The sequence below is a fragment of the Melanostigma gelatinosum genome, assembly GCF_949748355.1.
Source record: "Melanostigma gelatinosum genome assembly, chromosome: 1".
Taxonomy (NCBI): domain Eukaryota; kingdom Metazoa; phylum Chordata; class Actinopteri; order Perciformes; family Zoarcidae; genus Melanostigma; species Melanostigma gelatinosum.
This window is the reverse complement of record NC_136634.1, coordinates 18,637,078-18,653,019: the sequence shown is the minus strand read 5'-3', so window position 1 is coordinate 18,653,019 and position 15,942 is coordinate 18,637,078. Positions and strand designations below refer to the sequence as shown.

At 48.3% G+C, this 15,942-nt stretch overlaps 1 protein-coding gene across 1 annotated transcript in view; it reads right to left on the bottom strand.

Annotated features, from left to right (window-relative positions):
• Nucleotides 1-15,942, bottom strand: part of hipk2 (homeodomain interacting protein kinase 2) — a 71,477-nt gene that overhangs the window by 20,614 nt on the left and 34,921 nt on the right. The window contains exon 3 of the mRNA XM_079275010.1: nt 53-176. Within this exon, the coding sequence (XP_079131136.1) occupies nt 53-176 (124 nt within the window). The remainder of the gene's footprint in view (nt 1-52; nt 177-15,942) is intronic.

The following is a 15,942-nucleotide window of genomic DNA, read 5'->3' as shown; positions in this document are numbered from 1 at the left end:
GCCACAGAGGTCAGGAGACAGCTTGGAGGTGCGAGGCATCATTATATGTTACCTGATCGTACTCTGAGGCTCCGGGGTAGAGGGGCCATCCCAGAAAGAGCTCGGCTACCACACAGCCCAGGGACCACATGTCTATGGCCTCACAGAACGGCAGGCCCAGGATGATCTCCGGTGCCCTGTGGATGGAGAAAAACACACAGTATTGTTAGAAATCAGACATAAATGTATAGGGCCCCACCGAGCAGAGCTGTGCTGTGACTGACAAGGACTATGAGCCCAGCGCAGTACACAGAGGTCAGAAGATGAGATAATCTGATGTAGGAGTGAGCTGGAGAGTTTCAAAAAGCCAATATGATATAATTGGACAACACACACACAGATGATTACGTTTCGTTTTGCACGCAAACACACCAAGACAGACGATCAAGCCATCCATTAATCTTCAATGTCTGAAGGCTGTTACGATATCTTAACATTGATCACTCAGTGTAGCCTTGTGCCGTAGGTCGTCATTTTTTCCATATATCACCTGTTTAGGCAGTTTTCCAAGGTGCCACATGGCAGATAACTGATTGATAAACATGCAGCAGCTCTGCGTGGAGGTAGAAGGGTATGTTTACTGAGTCCCCCGGTCCACAGCCACAGAGCAATGGGGGAGCAATTATGCCATAAATTTTTTTTTTTAAATAAAAAAAAACATCAAGATTCTGTGGAGCATGCAGTGAGCTTCATCCGGGCTTTTAGAGGGCTGCATTTGAGTTAATAATGCCAGCGCTTAATTCCTAGACACTAAGCTTTTTCCTTGTCATACATACACTGTTAACAGTGATGCACAAAGAGACCATTTCAGTTGAAGAGGAGATAAATATCTATGATTTGATAGAAGTAGAAGAAATATTGCTTCAGCTATTTGAGCAGCACCGCAGTCCGAAACAATTGCCAATTTCCATTCAACATGTTTTATATGCTGTCAGAAAGACGAATCCGCTTCTGGTGAGCTCACGTCTCTGATGGGGCTTAAAATAACCAAGAACACATTGACTCTGCTCTCTAACGATCCAAAGCCCTTTCAAGAGGTTGTCTGGCTGTGGTCAACATATGGGGGGCGCTTTTTGGCCTTACACGATACCTATTGGTGAGACTTAGCCACTCTACAACTTCAATCTAGACCGAACTGCCGAAACGGAAATCCTTCTCTGTGTATTAATAACATATTAACAGCATGACACACAGATCACAGGATCTTACGGCTAATCTCGGAAAGTTTCTCATTCATGGCTGCGTTCGCAATGCTGATTGCTGTGACCATGGTAACTGGGGCTAGTGCTGCCCCCCTAAGCCGAGGCGGGCTGTGGCCGGGTCGCAGAGAGAGAAACGGTCCCGTTGGAACTGTAGGTACCAGGGAAACGGAGGATATGGAAAACAGCATGGGGTCCGCTGAAGGACTTTATATGCCCGTTTCGGGGGGGATTTGGAGGAAAATTAATGAACATACCTCACATACTTAAAAGCTAATTTCCAACTGTAGCTCCGTGCCCTCTATTCATTGCTTGCTGGCAAAAAAAGCTAAATGAAAAGAGGGCACAGGGGATTCATTGTGTACTGAGATGGTTCTAATATAGAAAGGCAGGAGACGCCACAAGGATAGACGATGAGATGCTGGATAAGAAAAATAATACCGGAACAAGACGGAGAGAGTTCAAGGCAGGCAGAGGCACAAATGAAGCAAGTGAGGGGGAGCAGCAGCGAGGAGCTCAGTGAAGAGCTCCTGTCACAAAAGGTGGTTATTTGGGGTCTGGAGGGCAGCAGTGGAACAGAAGCCAAGACAACACGCTATAGCAACAGTATCTTAGGGCACCATTACACCCCAATACAAAGACACCTTCGCACACAATGAGCCGAGACGTCGATCAAGGGGCTGCCAAAGAGGAATAAAGGAGCCTGCTATGAGGCGATAGCAGAGGGGAGGAGCGAGGTCCGCTGAAGGTATAGGAAAGAGATGGAGACCCGATCATGGGACCGGGGTCAGCATGATCCTCCTCATAACAGCCTGCTGGAATAACTGCACTTTCACAGCTGTAAGGGAGAGGGAACAAAAACAGCTGTACGCACATGTGGACAGGTAGACCACCACACAGAGAGGCAAACATATGAGTGAACTATAGGAGTGGTCTTCAAGGATGGTTGAGAGTCCATCATACCTTCAGCAGGAGATGTGCTCAATCAAACGTGAGGAATGCACACGCTAATGAACACACTTAGCCATCTCGTTAGCCAGAGTTCCTTTGGATTTGGTCAATTTGAAGTCTGTAGAAACTGAAGCCAAATCAGTTTAATAACAGTTTAATGACATCTCCTTGATATACACAGTACGATACAGACGTTTGCGAAGATGATGTTCCAGTTATACATTCAAATATCACTGTTGGTACTTTCAACTCATTGCTTGTCACGCTGTCTGTGCAGACGTTGATAATAGAAACAAGCAGCACTCCATCATCATCACATTTACTGTGTTTTCTACCTATGCGATGTTTGAAACGATATAATGAAACCAATGCACTGCAGCAGCCCAGCAGTTCTGTGCTGCATTTGTCATCTAAATAGGACTCATTCCTCCACAAAAACACTGAACATGTACCGCCTTATTGAGTTCTCTTGACTTTGGGAAAACCAAGAAGCACATGAGCCTTTGTGAGCTGCAGAATGCACAGGCTGTTCTCACAACGTGAAGCTGTTTTTTTGACTCAGCTGCGAGAAAATTCTCCCCATCAAAACACATTGTGGAGATGAAAGCCACAGGAAACCCTTTCATCAGATGCTCCTCCAGATCACTGTGACTCCAGCGGACACATGCGCACCCCAGGACCTTCAGCTTTTCCCTTTTTTTTCTTTTTTACCAAGACACTGAACTAATAAGTCACTTCAAACACTAGTCACCATCATGGTATGAAATTCACACTAGATGTCAAAGAAAGGTGGCTTTCACAGCGGACAGAATGTACTTTCATGAGAGCAGAATTAGGTATTCGGCTCGAGTGCAATGTTTCTATTCATGTGTGTATAGCTGTGTGCCATGACCACATGGACTTTGCCCTCGAGTGTGATGGTGAGATTTGCTGGTGTTGATGTTATGCTTGGATCCGTTTCAGCCTGAACCTTCCTGGGTTATGCTCCAGTGCTCCACTTAGGCTGTTCTCATGGCTCCTCTGCCTCTCATAGGAAGCTCCTCCCGTTCAGCGAAAGTCAGAGAGAGAGCTAGAGAGAGAGAGAGAGAGAGCGAGGGCGAGAGAGAGAGAGAGAGCAAACGAAGGGAGGAAGGAAGAGAGAGGGAGTAACATCGTTGCTCATGATATGAAACCACAAATGCAAATCTGCCCCTGCCAATGCACCGCTGCCATCGCATGCAAAGCGCCCCACAGCTGCTGCTGAGGCAGGCCTTTCACTGGCAGTGATAAACAGCACACACATCTGCGCAGCTCACAAACCTTGCTCCTTTCCTGTCCCCCTTTCCTTCGCGAAGTAGCAGAGCACATGAGAATGACAATTTATGCAGACAGAGCCATTTCAGTTTTCGATGCTAGAGGGGATGTCATAGTTAATCTCTATTGGAAGTTTAAAAAACAGCACACAAAGCAGCCAGATGTTAAGTTGTCACATTTGAGTTTTCTTTGACTATTTAAGGAATTCTGGGGTATATCAAGACTTAACTTAGTCGTTAAAAGACAGAACAATACTAAGAGTCCATAGCCATGCTATTGGCTCTGTGAGGCTGTACTTTAGGCAAACTTTATTAGCAGGCTAACATTCGGGAGAGGCTACTGTGCTGATGTTTCGCAGGTAAAATGGTCACCATCTTAGTTTGGCATGTCATTGTTCATAAGTATTTGGTCAAAAATAACCAATTACGAATGTAGCCAAATTCCATGGCAAGCTCTTAAATAGTTGTTGAGACATGTCAGTCTGAGCCACAAATGTGAACCTCATGGTGGCGCTGGAGGAAAACCGGGGGATCACATTGCCATCCACAGAGCCACATCGCTAGTACGGCTATGAACTACATCCTTGCCTCCTGGTAATCTCTATAATCAAGGTGCTTGGATACACCATCTGAGCGTGCTACATTCAGCTGACAATGCCAATTTATCACCCGTTTAGCTGCACCCCACCTAGCTCATCTCCAGTTGGCATGGCTACCACAGACAGTGCTCCTCAGAGGGTGGTGGTGAGCTTCTCGCTGCAGACCATGGATGTCAAATAGAGCACAGACGGTGTGCAAACCACCGGCTAGCCAGAGGCCTTTTCCGGGTCTCAATGGCCCCCCAACTGCATGAGAGGCCTCAGTGTTAGGGCTAGTGGCTCTGACAGCACTGGCCCCTGACAAAAGAAAGAGGGAGGGTGAGATGGGTGAGGGTGAGGGAGGCAGACAGAGAGAGAGAGGGAGGGAGGGAGGGAGAGAGTCTGCATGCTGACATCCTCCCAGCTGGCCTTGTCATTGATGAGCCCCAGTCCCCTTGTGAGTCAGAGATGGCACGACTCATGAATGGAGCCTTTCTTCTGCCACCCCAGCCCACCCCTACACCTCAGCCACTTCACCCGCCCCCTCTGCCATCGCAGCCAACCCCTACACCTCAGCCAGCCTCACCATCAACCCCCTCCTTACATGCCCCTCTGCCAGCAAAGCCCCCATCAAACCCCTAAAACTAGGGCGCCGAGGCCAGGCTAGCACTCCCTCCCCTGCTCGCCTGTCCGCCCTCTGCTCTGTTGAACTGCTCTCATGAACACACGATGCGGACGCACAGGCGCAGACGCACACATTGCTGACATCACAGGCTGTGTGCATGTCAGGATGCATCCATCAGGCTGACCTTCCCTTAGCGTGGCTCCAGACGGGAGACTGATGGATCCCTGGACCCCCGCAGCATTTAGAAACACACACACACACACACACACACACACACACACACACACACACACACACACACACACACACACACACACACACACACACACACACACACACACACACACACACACACACAGGGTTCAGCCAGTCAGAATGAATGGGTTTGATCTCTTTCCTTTCTGTTTCGAAGACTTCATAATGCAACTATGTTTTATTCAACAGGCAGGCAGGGAGTTATATACGTCAAGAGCAGCATGTACCGGAGGTAAATAAGATCTTGTGCTGGGTATTTTGAGAGCAGTGTGCTGGTTGGAGAGAGAGACAGTCGTCCAGTGCTAAAAAGGAAAAAGCACTTCATGAGAAAAGAGCCTGCCATTAACTTTTGTCCCCTCTGTCTGCCTCTCCTCTGACCCTTTCCTCCCTTCTCTTTGGCTCTTCCCCTCTCTCCATCCCACACTTCCTTGCCTAATGTAAAAGGCTCGAGTTGGTGCTGTGAACGACTCCCTTCCTCCCGCGGGCAACTCATCTACATATTCATGGCCTCAAAAGTTCCTCCAAAACCTCTTTGAAGACGCACCATAGAGAAACACTTTTCGAGATATATTGCACGGCGGTCGCTGACTGTGAAATCAATGTGCAGCGCTACATCCCCTACCGTGCACCTGTGGCTCGCAGGAGCCCGCCCCAACCCGAGACACACACATACATACAGTGGTATACACACTACACCTCTCCAACCGCTCCACCTGCTCCCATCGCATCAGAAAATGCCGCACTGCACACGAGCAAAGCAAGGCAGTAATCATGTAAATGCACATTTATCTAGGCAGGGGCTGCAGACTGCATTTAGATGTAGAGACTGTGTGGTCCAGGTGGTTGAAGGGCGGAAAGGAGGAGGGTTGTATCTGGACAAGGTACATTTTTTTCACAGAGTCCTTGAGAAATGGTGTCTTACTCTCTTAGCAGGGGCGACATTCCTGGTGCTCAAGGTCCTGAAAACAGGCCTTGCTCTCACTTTTTCTTTTTTCTCTCGCTCTCAGAAAAAGGCACAGCGAAAGCGCTGACGAGGCTGTCACTGTATTACTTGTTAAAGTATCCCTGTTGCTCTAGCAATGCATTACAACAAGGCACGTGAAGGCCTATGGAAGGAAAGAAGGAGGGAGGGTGTTTCTTACAAAGGGAGGGGTCGATATCCCCCAAAAACTGGTCAATAGGACTGTTAATGCAAAAAGCAAAAGGGAAACTTGCAGACACATATGAGCAACCTCAACTCCAACAGCTGTGATTGCAGCACCTCAAATGCATCATAGCAGGCTCATGAAATATGATTGAACACTGTAGTACAGAGGGAGTAAACTGTAACTGAGAGCGAACATAGCATTTTAATGCCCTGTCACAGCGGCACGCACGGCACATGGAGCCCTGTCGTCGAAGCGTGGCACAGTCAATATTAGCACACGGGATATGCCACATTCTCTCACATGGCATCACCCTATGCTGTTGTTTTTCCAATGAGGCTGTGTTAATAGCAGTGTTAGATAACGTATCAGATTTACTGTTCGGTAACACAGAACATCAAACACATGTTTTATTGGCCCGGTGATACATTTGCTGCTATGGAGACTTTCTCCCCCCTTGGAGAAGCAGTGTGGTACACCTTTTTCACCCGTCCTCCCTCTCTTTCTTCTCCCTCTGCTTGCAAAAGCTGCCATTAGCAACGCTAACAACTACTAAACCAAACAATGAAGCGCAGTTATACAGCGCAGTTCAGTTGTACGTTGATGTCTATGCAGCGGTTCATTGCTCCTGGTTGGTAATTACCCCTTTCCTGTGGTTATTATTATTTTCCTGCAAGCGGCTGATCCTGTAAGTAACACATCTCATTTCCACCTGCAGCCAGCGGGCCTGTCCACCGCTCCCCGCATCACCCTCTACACCCCCAACACCCCATCGCCTGAGTGCAGGGGTCAAAGGGACAAACCTTTTTTCAACGGAGTGGAGGTGGAAGGAGAGGGAGAAACGACAGAAAGGAGATGAGGCAGGGAAAGATGGAGAGGTTGGTGTGGGCACGACAATGGAAGATGGATGCCCTCTCCGTCAACACCCAGCCACCCCACCACACACACACACACACACACACACACACACACACACACACACACACACACACACACACACACACACACACACACATATTCTGTCCCGTCTGCCTCTCTTGTCAAAGGGAAGAGTGCCGGGAAGGATTTGCGACCGGTAAATGATGGGTATCTGTCATACAGTGATGCTCTCCGCTCAGCAGACAGCCTGGAAAGAAGATGTAGGGGACGCACAGAGGGAGCCTCAAGTCTCTCCAGCCCTATTAGGGTATTAGACTGACAGTCAGACAGTATTAGGCCAGTCTACCAGCCACTGGCCAGACACTGACCCAACCCTCAGGCATGTGCAGCCTTGCTCCATGATTATCAGACTTTAGTGAAATCTCTGAAACAATTACTGAAACATGGGTATGGATAACACATTCTGGCAAAACAATTGTATTTCACAAGAGAGACGCGTTTTCTTGGAAAATATTAAATCTGGTGCTGACCCCTTCAGAATGAAGCCATCACACCCTCATTCTCTGTTCGCCTCTACTCCCCACTGTCAACAAGCCCAGAGGAAATATGTGGGTCACACAGAGAGCTGGCCACGGGTGGTTGAAGCCAAACTAATGGCAGAAATGCAGAAAGACGATGTAACACATTCTAACATGCAGTCACTCCGTCAACCAGCTGGCAAGCCTGCCACCTCGGCTGAGACGTTCACCAAAACAGACAGGAAAGCCGCAGAGCGGGCAGCGGGACACACTCCGCAGACGGATGCTAAAACCAAAGCCTTGATCACCTCAGCAGATTGAGAGTGTACGAGGGATTCGGTGAGCTGGACTTAAATCCTTCGCCCAGCACAGGTGCAGCCCACAGCCCGGGCTGAAACTGCAGAACAGACTGTATATATCTATCGTGTTGTTCTGTCACAGCATGACAGTTATGTAAACTCCTGGCCAAACCAATCACAATCTCATCTGCTTGATTGACGGACTGTCTGCGGCTTGTGTGTATTTTCTGCTGTCTGGTTGACGGGCTTTATTGTCGTTTCATTGTCTAGCTTCCTCCAGCAGTTGCTTTAGTCCAATACAGTCCAGAGCAAGAAATCGCAAGGCTCTGCATTGATATATCCCATTCTGTTGATTTAGGCGGACTGAGACAGAGATCTATTGATAGTGGGGGAGAGAAGGGGGGGGAGGCATGGGTTGGGGCCACAATCAATGTGGTTGGCTGGCTAGACCTGTCCATACTGGGTATGTGGTAAAACAACAGACGGCGAAAATCCATTTGAAATGTGGCGCCCGAGAACATATAGCGAGGAGCCACGGGGGCGCCGTCCTACAATAATGACATACGTCTCCCTGCCATTCAAGACACGCAAAACACACGCGCAAAACACACACACACGCGCCAGCACAGTTTCAATCATAAACGCTCTGGTTGACTAGTTCCTTATTTCTGGGGCAAGTGAAAGAGCACATGGGGGAGAGATTTGCAAGGCAGACTGCAAAATTCCCCTCCATCATACCCCCACCCCGGCATGCGCTGACATACAGTACGGCATGCGCTACACTTCTCTACCTCCACCCAACCCCCCCCCCCCCCCTTCACCCCTCCCACTCTCTATCACCATATCTTGTTTGACTACCGTCTTCCTTCCTCCCACCCAGTCGGGCAGTAATACCATCTCCTGCATAATCAAATTCTACTCCGTGTGACATGAATTCTCGGTGCCCAAGGCTGCGCTGCCTCACAACAAGCTACAGGGCCTCAGCGAGCTGTAACTAAAGCTCACACAGGTCCTATAGAGCGGCTCCCCACCTCTCTCTAAAATGTAACACAGGGATAGTCCTCCAGGATGAGATTCCCCATCCTTAACCGTCTTTATGTGCTTGCCTCAGTGCCTGCCGGTCTATCTGTGCGGCTCTCTGTTCTTTGCTGGTGTACGTGTGTGTGTGAGTCCCTGGAGTGCAGCAGGCTCATGGTTAATTAGAGAGCGGATAGGACAGACTGACAGAGGCTGATCCAGACTGTCACCCAGATGTGGTCAGATCACAACGACTGACCCACCCTGCCCCTTTGTCGCGATTAACATCCTACACGTATAACAGCGATCACATAAGCATACAAGATAATAAGCAGATCCCCAAACCCACTAACGCCCTCCGGGATGTGTCCTTTGGGAAAGGTGAAGCCTTCGATCTTCCCTCCTCAGACTCCTCAGACTTGTGTCCCTCTATCTGCCCCAGCATGCCGCCTGCCTGCTGGGCCTTCAGACACTCTTAACGCCGTTTGTCACGCTGCATTCTTTCCTGACAAGAATTAGAAATGTCATCACGTAGACAAACAACAGCAGGACTATTAAGGCTTCCGTGAGGAATTTGGACAAATAGGCCATTCCCCCACAGCCTCGCCAGAGGACCGTCTTCTTGCTAAGACAAACGAGGACAGATAGAGTTGTGCGTGGTGTGTTTTCGGACTTGCAAGTGAGAGCAGCAGTTGCTCATGTCAGGATCAGTCTTGGATGAGACAAATCCATGTCGAGAAGGGGACAGATGTGTGCATTCGTTTCAGCCACATTAATGCACATGGCTTGTGCTGAAAAAGAGGAAACTGCCGGTAATTTAATGTTTTCACACGCATTCATGGATATGTGCATTGCATAGATTTATAAAACAAGAGTCAGAGGATCTTTCTCACAAAGCGTTTCTCTCTCTGAGCCACATATGAATCAGACACAGGTGCACAATATGTTATTTGGCTTCTAACTCTGCTAATGTGTGTTTATGCTGCCAGTGCTTGGTGAAATGTTTGATAATAATAATAAGAGATGTCCAGTTGAAAAACAATCAGTCACAAATGACAGGTAATTAATTAACAGTGCCCTGCAGTCATTCGTGAGTGGAGTCAGTTAATCACCTCTCTGTGACAATACCCAGCATGCATTGTTTTTCCTTGCCTCTGTCACATAGAGAGTGATCATATTTGCCCGTCCCCTTTACGGTCTACCGTGGCAAACAATGAAGGCATGCTTGGCGTTTAATATGCCATACGTTGGGTATTGAGGGAAAACAATTACTGTAAAGCAACAATCAATACGGCATTATCATTTTCATGTAGCCATACTTGAAGATTCAATTATTATGGACCAAAAAAGGCCTTGCTATTTCTGCTGCTGTGGCCTCACTCAAGGAGAAAGCAGACAGCTTTGACGCCATCTAAAATGTAATTTGACTCGGATTGATTATTCTGGCTATCACATTGCTATGTGTGTGTGTGTGTGTGTGTGTGTGTCGGGGGGGGGTCTGATTAAGCAAGGGAGTGACATAAATGTATTGTCATGGCTTTGTCTTGTAAGTATCACTGTGGAGGATCAAGATTCAATGTGTAATTGTGAAGACGAGTGAGGGTTAATATACATAGTGCCTCCAATCAACGAGTTAAACACTGGAAATGAACACGTTTTGCTGGTTCTGAAATTAGAGATCATTTTCATTGTCAATTAATCTGATTTGTTCATCAACTCATTAATTGTTGAGTTTATAAAATGTCATAAAGTAGTGAACTACGCGCATCATAATTTCCCACAGCTCAAGGTGATGTCTTGATTATTTCTTGATCAAACGACCATGAAACATACCGAAAACAGAGCAATGAATGGAAAGCACCTTGTGTTTTTGTGGAGCCTTGGCAAGTCAAATTCCTCTTCGTCATTGGTTCCTGTTTTGCCCTCAAGTTAAAAAGCTATAAACTAAGATACAGACACAGGGGGGAAAGGTCATGTTTACGAGCCAAACGATAAAGTCTGAAAAGAAGTGATAGCGCCGCTGGAGATTGGAGACTCTTGCTCTTGGGACTCTAATGACAGACATGATAGTACAGCTCCTTCAAGGATACTGAGATATTTTTTCCATGACAAGAAATGCCAGAGAGCAGATAAGAAACATGCTTTCATCATGGTCTGCATGCGATAAAAAACATTCCACACAGATATGCATGTCCTGTGACAGCTCTGGAACTGATGGTTGCCTTCCTAACCCAGCCGGGTGTTTTCCTGTCTAGGCTTACCTTGCCCAGAGGGAAGACCATCCCCTCCCACTGAACACACACACACACACACACACACACGCACAACAAAGGCATTCTGGCTCTGAATATTTCTTTTTGTTGTCGAGTTGGAGGCAACAGACAGTTTTAGCGCAGACTGTGGAGCAGCAGCACCGGAGAAGCCTGCTGGAGTCAATGTGAATTTTAAACCAGTGCTAAACATGACACATTTACGATTTCTTAGGCAAGAAATCATATCGCACTGAAGGCTGTGTACAGAGGAATTCTCTCCTTCTCGTCTATTTGTCTCCCTCTTCCCTCCTTTCCCTCCCCTTTCTCCACTTTCATTCTTCCGCTGTATGTGTGAGCGCTCTGAGGTCGCTGCTGGAGGGAGTCCAAAAGGACACAGTGTGAAACGAACACAGCTCTGACCTCCCAGACAACCCCGACACAGCCAATCAGATCACTTCCCCCCGACTCATGGGGCACTGTTATTGGTCATTGGTGGGAGACATGACCAGCGGGGGGACTCGAGTGGCGGGAAAAAAGGGAGGGCGTGAGGAGGAGACAGGGGGGGGAGTAAGGGAGTGGTGCCGCGGCTCCTCCATGCACTTTAACCGACCCTTTGCCCAGAACAGGACAGGAAATCTCCAGAACAAAAGCTAGCTGTCATCTCCGCCTGACAGGCTGGCTCTGAACAAAGCTGCTCTCAGCTGACTGGCAAAGCGACCAATCCTTGAGGGAGGTAGCTTGTTGTAATCTGGTTCTGTCTCACATTCCAGACGTCTCTGGTGAGCGAGGCGAAAAAGCGTGCCCTGAACCCTCAAACAGGAAATGAGTCCGAATGGCATCCCTCTCCCTGAGATGAGGCCTCAGCTGTGGCCGACAGAGGGTCACAAACAACATTGCATGTGTAAATACAAACATGGCTGAAAGCTGGAGTACACACAGAGGCAAAAACACATAACACCACAAAGTGTCTCTCTGTGTCCTCTCACTTCTCCTTCTTTGAACATGTAGGTATGAATGTGCACACACACACACACACACACACACACACCCTTCTCCCAGACATCACTGCTCACAGCTGCATGCCCCGGGCCTTCGCTATCTCCAGCCCAAACCCAGACTCACATCAGCCACATTCCACAGCCTCCAAAAGCCCCATGGGCAGCTTCACAGCTGGGCACCGAGCTGGGCTGCTCCCTGCCTCCCTGGCTCCACTTTCACCATCACCACCCCCCTCCTCCCTCCTTCTGCTGCTCGCCATCTTACACACCCTAAAAAACAGGACATATCTTTCTTCCACCCCTGCACCAGTGGTTCAAATGGACGAGAAAGGAGAACTTGTCCTGCCCTCGCTCCGATCGGCTCATACACGGTTTACACAATGAGGTTGAATAGAAGTGGCTGAGGCCGCAAAACACCGGTGGATCAAGATGACAAAGAGCTGCCGGAATGTTAATGAGCTCTTTTGCATTCTGCTGCTATCGAATATGGTTTTACTCTCCTGTAGTGGCGGTTTCTTTTAAGGTGTGCCATGTCGACAAGGGTAAGAACACAAGTCAGCAGACAGACTACATAATCGAATGACTTCATCTGTGACTGCGAGGCTATCTTGTTACCAGCGAACAGCAACGACAGTCGACGTATGAAACAGATCTCATCATACAATAAATAAAGGTATGAGACACCCTGTCTCTATCAGTTCCTCCTCTTTCGGCATACCTGCTCAGCAGTGACGTACGAGGGTGAATGCCATTTAAGTATCAATTAAAGTTGAGCATGAGTTGAGTTGAGTCGTGTCTAATGAGATACCGGCATCAGAATGTAGTTTAACAAGTTATTTCCTCTAAGAAGAGCGAACAAGCACATTTCCCACATGTGCATAGCTTCATTTAGGAGAAAAGAAAACTGAAGAAGTCTCAGCGTCATGTGCCTGTCCATCCATCCACGAGTTTCACTTTCACTCCACGAAAAGGAGAAGAAATTATATACAGCGGGCCAATTGGACAAAGAAAAGGCAGAATACACACACCTGACAAGCCCAGCAAAATACCCCCAACTGGCAGTGCATGTGTCTGAATGTGAGTGTGCACATGTGTGGGTGTATTAGTGTTCATGGATATGTGTGTGTCTGAAAATAGTTAAGGCCGGGCTCTGTTTCATCATTTCAGTAAATGCCACGCAGTCTATCAGTCTAACTGCGTATACGTCTCGGGCCATTTCTACATCCGAAATAGAGAAAGCCCATCTCCCGTCAGAGCCGCTCCTCCACTGCGCTCAGAGAGCCCAAATAACACACACGTGTCTGCACAAATGCGTAAACACACACACACACACACACCGTATCTCTGATGAGCTGACACAGAAAACTAGATTTATTAAAGGGGAGGGGGAGAGGGAGAGATGCTGAATATGCGTGTGGGGGTGTAATTTCAGCAATGGACACAGGTTGTTGTAGACAAAAACAGACAGTCACACACACTACACACACACACACACACACAAAAACAACACAAAAAACAACGCCCGCCCCCCCCCCCCCCACACACACACACACACACACACACAATCGCAGAAAGTGCATCACTCTCCTCCAAGAGACCTGTTTATTTCAGACCTGTGACACAAAAGCTAGAGCGCCGTGCAGGCTTATCTCTCCCACATCCCTTGAAACGTTGCACAGCCCCCAAAGAGCTCCCCGGCGCTCCACATGCCACTTTCAATTAGTTCCACAAAGAGAGTCTTCCTCTACCAAAAGGAAGATGGGAGCTCATTACTGAATTCCTCTCTAGTCTCGGCTTTGAAATATAGATCAGGAGGCTGTGTCTGACTGCTGGGGCCCGGGATGTGCCACTCGCCTACCATGCCACACCAGTCCAGAGCAGATGAGCTCAGAGTGCCGTCTCATGGATTAGCCACTCCTCAGGTTTAACAGCCCCTACAGCTTACCCTCTATCTCACCATTAGCTCCTTGCCTACCATTTGCTTTCTCTCATCTCCTATTTTTCTCTCTCTCTCTCGCTCTTTCTCTCTCTCTCTCTCTCTCTCTCTCCACTAAACAGACTCCCCGAAGCCATAGCTCTCAGCACCAAAACCCACAAATGGGAAAATACCAGTTCTAATAATGCGATGAGAGCGCAAGAGAGAGGCAGCAGAGCCAATGCGGCTATCATACCACACAGCGGAACTATTATAGTAAGCGTAGACACGGAGGCAGGTGCTGATAAGGCGATGCAAATTCATTCTGGTATTCTCATGAAAGGAAAGCTTAGCAAAGCTGCAAAGGTGGACTGTTGTGTAGGAGTTAATTAAGGTTAGGTTAGACACACTAAAATCCAGCGACTCAAAAGTACTCAGCGATAACAAATATGACACGAGTGGTAATAAAATAATGCATGCCAATTGTGAATCATTCAGAGCGGTGACACGCGGTACCGATGCTGTCATAAAAAGATGGCAGCTGCAGTCACTCTGAGATTAAACAGTTGGTGGGTTTCTTATCTGGACGGAGCAGAGAACCCAACAGCCACTGTGATGCAGCGATGCTAGTTAATGGTTTCCCCTCAGGACCCAAACAGCACGTCCACCAACATCTACTGTTTACTTTTTGACTGATAATCTCATTAACTACACATGGGCCTCCGTGCTGCTGCGCCACATTCAAAACACTGCATGCATGTGTGTGTGTGTGTGTGTGTGTCCAGTATGCACGGAGCCGGCGTGACAGCTTTATACACACGCAGTATGTTTACACCTTCAATTAACAACTTCCATTAGCTTGGTTTTACGAACGGGCCGTTAATGAGGAGCTCTCGGCTGAAGCGCGAGGATGACCATTAGGGATCGAGCCGGGAAGAGACACGGGAACCTCTGACACTTTCGTCTTGGGAAAAAAAAAAATGAAATCATTGTTTTGTGCCCTCCAGTTAATCAATTCCCCCACTGTCAATCGGCCACGATGTACAGAGGTATCAGACACAGGGGTTGAAGTTTCGGTTGCTAGGCCACTGATGGAGATTCAGTATAGCAAGGGGGATAGAGGGAGGGGTGAAAGTGGTAGGAAAGGAGGAGTGGGTGTCTGTAATGGCAGAGAGAGAAGAGGGGTATGGGGTCTTGATACTCTCTCTGATTCGCTCTCTATGCAAATCACAACAATCACAGGAAATGCCTGGGCCCTAGCTCCAGCTAATTGCCACGGCAATAACAAAGGAGGGCTTCCTTTGAGCGCAGAGGCAAATTAAACATTAGTTTGGAGTTTTCTTGGAGACCGAGGGATGTTATAATTACCCAGAAACCAACACATCAGCACTTTGCGCGCCACGCGTCCCACTCTCGCTGCCTCGCGGAGGAAAACAAATGTATCTCATATTCTGGGAGGGAGGCATTTGGCAGAGGGGGGGGGGGGGGGGGGGTTGCAGGGGAGGAGCACCAGGAGGGAGATGGAGCAAGGGGGGAGAAATGGAGGAAAGTAGATAGTGAAGGGCATGGAGAGAGATGAGAGCAGAATGCAGGGGATGGGGGAGGACAGAGATGGAGAGAGACGCGGGGGGATAATGAGGGGAAAGGAGGTGGAGAATGATAGCCTGTCTCTCCAAACCACTCCATGCTGGTGGAGAGGCATCAAAATGTACACCCACTATTAGCATATTGACCCCACCCCTCTCCTCTGGCCTTTTCCCCCTCATTATCATCAGGCATGGTGCATCGGACGCAGGAAACACAAACCAAGCTCATTTTCCATCACATGTTAGCCTAAATGTCACGCCGGCAATGAAATGAGAACACGGAACAAATGGCATCGTCTGTGCCATGCAAATGTGTGCTAGTTTGGCCGTCTAGCTGGCCACCCAAGGGTTAAGTCTGCGAGCGCTTCATTAATGTGGGTCGGTGCAGTGGAGC